At 60.8% G+C, this 5,681-nt stretch overlaps 1 protein-coding gene across 1 annotated transcript; it reads right to left on the bottom strand.

Moving 5' to 3' along the window:
* Positions 1–1,055: 1,055 nt before the first annotated feature.
* Positions 1,056–3,984, bottom strand: LOC108516308 (caspase recruitment domain-containing protein 19-like; the record flags this gene model as incomplete). Its single annotated transcript, XM_017853713.1, has 4 exons — positions 1,056–1,333; positions 2,034–2,105; positions 2,386–2,445; positions 3,780–3,984. Coding segments are annotated over 4 exons (453 nt in total), but the record flags the coding sequence as incomplete, so codon positions are not given.
* Between the last annotated feature and the right edge of the window lie 1,697 nt (positions 3,985–5,681).

Here is a 5,681-nt window from a genome sequence, read left to right as displayed (position 1 = left end):
TGGGCGTGTGGCAGCCTGGCAGATGGGAGGGCTCTGAGGCCCTGGCTTTCCTTGCCCCTGGCCCTCAGATCCCTGAAGGGGCAGGTACTGTGATGACCCAAGCAGTAGGGCCGCACAGTAACGGGACATCATGTCCTGGAGCTCCATACTCCGCCGGCAGCCTGGTTCCCACTGTAACATGCACAGGGACCCTGTGACTGAGCACGGTACCTCCAGGAGCCGCACTCATAGCCTCGCCCTGCCAGTGGCATCACCCCAGGGTTAGGGGCTCCCAGCACCTTCTGGGGCAAAGCCTGGGTGCCTCCAGAAACCCCCTGGAAAATGCAAACTCATGATGATTCTGCGGGTTGACAAATATTCTTGTTTCCCCACAAAAAGGCTTTGGGGGAGGAGCTGACAAGGGGAGGGAAGCAGGCCTCCGGCCCAGGCTCAGCAGCCAGAGACAGAGAGAGAGGGAGAGAGATAGAGAGTGTGTGTGTGTGTGTGTGTGTGTGTGTGTGAGACAGAGAAAGGCACACAAGGTGGGAGGAGGGGGCAGTGTAGAGGACATCTGAGGTGGGGAGGCAGTGCCTGGGGGCTTATCCGAGGCAGGTGAGCCCATGTTGGGGCGTCCTGTCTGGGGGTCTGTGCCAGCAGCTGGATGTGGAGATGCCGGGAACACCAGGGCCAGTCCCAGCTGGAGCAGCCATAGCTGCCGTCATCTCTGAAGCCCTCCTGAGACTGAGGAACGAGGCAGGCTGAGGGAACTTGAACATTTAATATGGTCAGCACCTTGTAAGATGAAGGTGTTTTTTTTTTTTTTTGAGACGGAGTCTCGCTCTGTCGCCCAGGCTGGAGTGCAGTGGCGCGATCTCGGCTCACTGCAAGCTCCGCCTCCCGGGTTCACGCCATTCTCCTGCCTCAGCCTCCTGAGTAGCTGGGACTACAGGCGCCCGCCACCACACCCGGCTAATTTTTTGTATTTTTAGTACAGACAGGGTTTCACTGTGTTAGCCAGGATGGTCTCAGTCTCCTGACCTCGTGATCCACCCACCTTGGCCTCCCAAAGTGCTGGGATTACAGGCGTGAGCCACCACGCCCTGCCAAAGGTGTGTTTTTTACACAAATTATAAATAATGAAAAATAAGCATTTAGAAAAAGAAGCAGCAGTCCCCTTGGCGGGCCGGCTGGAAGACTCTTTGGTTGAGTGGCGGGTGAGGCCCTGGGTCCGGGGTCTGTCAGAGCCCCCCTAGGTCATCTGCCAGGAAGGCCAGCAGGTAGCGGCTGACATGTCTGTCGATGATGACAGGCGAGAAGCCGAGGACGCGCCGGGTCCCTGGCAGGCCCTTGGGGTCTAGAAGACAAAAGGGGAAGCAAAAGCTCAAGAACCAGTCCCAGAGATGAATTCTGTGTTCCCATCCCTCCCACGGGGTGGGTGGGAGTGGGCACTGGGGCAGGGTGCTCCCTCCCGGTCATGGTCTCGGCTTACGTTGAAAAGACAAGAATTAGGGCAGATTCCAGAGCCCCAGCTCCCACCCAAGTGACCCACGGGCCTTTGAGTCCTGCCATGTGTGCCTGTGTCCTCGCACCTAGTAGGCCTCCCAGCACGACAAACTCAGGCATCACAGAAAAGGGAGACGGGGCAGACCAGGCTGGGTGCCAGTAGACAGGCCCTGGAAGGCTCCTATGCATCAGGCCTGTGGCTGGTGGAGAGACCCAAGGCCCTGGGGCACGTGACCTACTCAAGGGCCCCACATGGCTCAAGGTCACAGGTGTGGCAGGGCTTTGTAACACCCAGAGTCCTGGCTGCACCCCTCCTCCCACTAGGGGTCATCATTTTCTGGTTCCCGAGGGTGGCAGGAGCTGGTGGACGCTGGGAGCCTCCTCACATCCCATTTCTCATGAGCCCTGCAAGGTGACACCATCCCACTGCACACTTGTGGACACTGAGGTGTGGAGAGGCCAAGGGGTCCTAAATCGGGCAGGGTCTGGGGCCCTGGCTTGGTGGCAGAGGGGAAGCAGGCCCAGCCCTGTGAGGGTCCGCCTGCACCCACCTGGTGGATAGCAGTACAGGAGCAGGGCCAGTCCCACAGCAAGGCCCAGACCAGCCAGGAAGCTCATGGGTCCTGGGGAGAAACCAGCGTGAACAGGGCTCCCCTGGGCCTCAGAGGGGTGGGGTCCTGAGGCTCGGGGCTGCGCAGGGGAGTGGGGTGCCAGGCTGAGGTGCTGTCTGAAGAGCCCCAGCGAGCACCTTAGGGGTCTGTCACCAACAGAAGGCCAGGAATGGAGCCACACTCGGGGTGGAGAAGCCCCTGAGGCAGAGATGGAGCCCTGGGGAGGGTAAAGAGAGAGGGAAAGAGAGGGAGAGAGAGGGAGAGAGAGGGAGGGGCAGCAGGGAGGTGTTACCCCTGTCACTCAGCTCGCCGCTCTGGCTGCCCGAGTCTAGCTGTGTGCAATCTGAGTTCTCTAGAAACAAAACCACAGAGCATGGTTAGTCAATGGGCAGGGCCGGAGAGCAAGGTAGTCACCCCGTAGGAAGCCCAAGGCCACTGCTGGCTCCCGGGGCCGCCAGGCCGGACCAGGCCGTGGCACCCGAGACCAACCCTCCTCAGGGAACTATGCACAGTCTGGGTCTTCTCCGGTGGTCCAGCTGCTGTGACTTCAAGTGCCACAGGCATGGGGAAGGTCATTGTACCCTGGTGGCCACAGGTACTAAACGCAGCATGAACATTGCTATGGACAGCGTGGCTGCTGTCGGCCTGGTGGCTGCCTCACTGGGTGCAGCTGGGCCGGAAGCTTTCTGCCCAGGCCTCCCCGGAGGCTACCCAGCCTGAGACCTGCTGGATGGGTCTCAAGGCACATGGGAGCCACAGAAGGTGCTCTACCTCCAGTGGGGCCGAGGCTTGGCCCTGCCTGGTTTTGAAAGCCCCTGCGGCACACTCGTGGCTCGGGAGGGAGAGCCAGTCCCTCCTGCAGGGCTGGGCCTCCCCTCGAGCTCTCCCTGCCCACCATCTGCACTGTGTCCTGTGAGGCCTGGGGAGGCCTCCGGGGGGTCAGAGACCCCAGCCCAGTAGCCTGGGGTAAGCCACCCAGTCCCTCTGGTCTCTGTCCTGTTGTTTGAGGGCCAAGGGGCAGTAGGCCCCCCTCCTAGGGCCCTGACCACAGAGGCGTCAGATCAGAGTCGCCATCTTCACCTTGAGGCGCCCTGCACGTCCCGGCAGCTCTGTGGGCCCAGGCTACTGGCATCCACATGACTCCCGGGGCCTGAGCGCACACTGCCTGAGGACAGGGGCCTCAGAGCTGAAATGCATGTGCTTCGGACCAGTCATCCGGGCCTGACCACGCCCTATGGAAACCTCCACACGTGTGCAGATCGCGGCAATGAAAGGGTTCGTCATGGGGTTGGGTAATTCCAGCTGGGACCGCCTAGGAGCACTGTGCAGCTGTGGGAACAAGGCTGCTGTCCACACAGACAGGAAGGGATCCCCCTGGAATGAGGTTAGAAAAGGAAGGGCAAGAGAGGACGCACAAGATGCCCCCTTCCGTGTGAAAACTGCCATGACAGACAGAGATGGAGAAAGTGGGAGACAGAGACCAACATCCGCACTGCCTGTGCCTGCCACACTCTCCCCTCAGGGCTGAGGGTGGCCTCTGAGGAAGGGCTGAGGCGAGAGGGGATGCCAGGCCTGGGCTGCAGCAGACTTGGGAGGTCATGGAGAACATCCATGCCATCAACAGCGGGCTGGGGTGCCCTCCCTGGGCCAGCACCAAGCATGCATGGTTGGGGACATGGAACTTACGCAGAGCGTGGCGGCTGGGCAGGCAGCTGTGCAGGGGCTGGGCATGGATATACAGGGCTCGGTAGAACTCCTGGCAGTCCCGCTCGCCGCTCCGCTGCAGGTGGCTCAGGAGGTCACAGAGCCGCACACGCAAGGACGCCTTGGGGTTCCGGAACTGAGGGTACAAGGGGGTGCCAGGGAAGATCAGGCCAGGGGGGCTGGCTGTGGGTCAGGGCAGGGCACCAAGGTCAGGCCCCCAGCCTCAGCTTCCCCATTGAGTGTCAGGACACCTGCTGGATGGCAGCTCCTGTGACACCCTGCCCCNGCATCTGCCGCCTCCCACCTGGGGTTGCCCCACCCTTTGAGGCTGGAGCCTGGAGGAGGGAGAATGATAGGCACCCATGTCTGGGCCTCAGCCACCCATCAGGCCCAGCCCTGCCAACCACCAGGCCAACCAGTTCCTGTGACGAGCAGTGAACTAGGTCCCCAGGGAGGGGAAGGCACCCTTGGGCAGTGAGGCCCTCCTGGCTGTCCTGAGTCCCTGCTTCCACACTACATCCACAGATGGCCGTGTCCTGTGCTTCCACACCTGTGCTGTGGGTGTTCAGGCAAAACCATGCTGCTCCCTCAGCTTGGGACTCCTTACCAGCTGTGCCCATCAACTCATCCTTCAGGAATGCCACCTCCTCCAGGAAGCCCTCATGATACCCTAGTAAGAAGAGCAGTTTCCTCCAAGCTACCCCACCTGGACATGGGATGTTGTTCTCACATTCAGAACTGTGCAGGAGCTGGTAGGAGATGCTAGGGTCGAGGGAACTCCCATTACCAAAGCTTTGGTGTGAGGGAGGGGTTGTGGGAGAGCTGGAGGCGAAATGCAGAAGGTTGTGAGGGAGAGTGAGTGAGGGAAAGAGGGTATGAGGGAGGTGGTGTGAAGGATGGGCTGTGGATGAGGGAGGGAGATGAAGGAAGGAATGACGGGGTGTGCGAAGTAGGTGAGGAAGGAGATAAGGGAGGGGTGAAGAAGGGGTGAGGGAGGGGTGAGAGGGGTGAAGGAGGGAGGTGAAGGGGTGAGGGATAGGTGAGGGAAGGAGTTGGGGGAGGGAGGGGTGAGAGAGGGAGCGAGGAAGAGGGTGAGGGAAGGATGAGAGAGGGTTAGGGAGAGGTAAGGGAGGGAGGGGGTGAGGGAGGAGGTAATGGAGGTGATGAGGGAGGGGTGAGGGGGGATAAAGGAGTGAAAAGAGAGGGATAAGGAAGGGGTGAGGTATGGGTGAGGGAAAGGTGAGAGGGGGTGAGGGTGAGGGAAGGAGGAGAGAGGGGTGAAGGAGGGAGGTGGAAGTGGGTGAGGGAGAGGTGAGGGAAGGATTTGAGGGAGGAGGGAGAGAGTGAGGGAGGGGTGAGGGTGGGGGTAAGGAAGGGGTGAGGGAAGGGCTTTGGGGGGCGCCTAGGATGGAACCCAGGAGTATATTTGTCACAGGTCAGCACTTGAGCTCAGAGCCCGGAAGTATAGCTGGGTCTTGCACAATCCGCGGTACCGGTCTGCGAGACATGACCCTGCTGACTACAAACACAGACTGGGTTTTGGGGGTGCTGACGTGGCTTTCTTGTGCTGTTGCTTCCAGTTCTGCCGGCTCAGTGCCTTGTGACCGGGGCCAGCGGCTCCTCCGCAGAGGGCTCACAGGGGTCCTGCTCACTCAGTGCCTCTCACACCTCTGCACGAACCCGGGTCTCAGCAGCCACAGGGTTCTGGCCTTCCTTGGGTGAGCCCTGGACACCCCCCTCATGCAGACAGGTTCAGAATCTGGGAAGGGGTCCAGCCTCTTGTGCGCCCTACTGTCCCCCGCACCTGAGGGGCACTCGGGAGATGGAGTACGAGGGGCATGCTGTTGTCACCACGGCCTGCTGGGGTCATGTCACAGCTCAGAG

The sequence above is a fragment of the Rhinopithecus bieti genome, unplaced genomic scaffold (genome assembly GCF_001698545.2).
Source record: "Rhinopithecus bieti isolate Rb0 unplaced genomic scaffold, ASM169854v2 scaffold_37505, whole genome shotgun sequence".
Classification (NCBI taxonomy): domain Eukaryota; kingdom Metazoa; phylum Chordata; class Mammalia; order Primates; family Cercopithecidae; genus Rhinopithecus; species Rhinopithecus bieti.
This window is presented reverse-complemented; position numbering and strand designations above follow the sequence as displayed.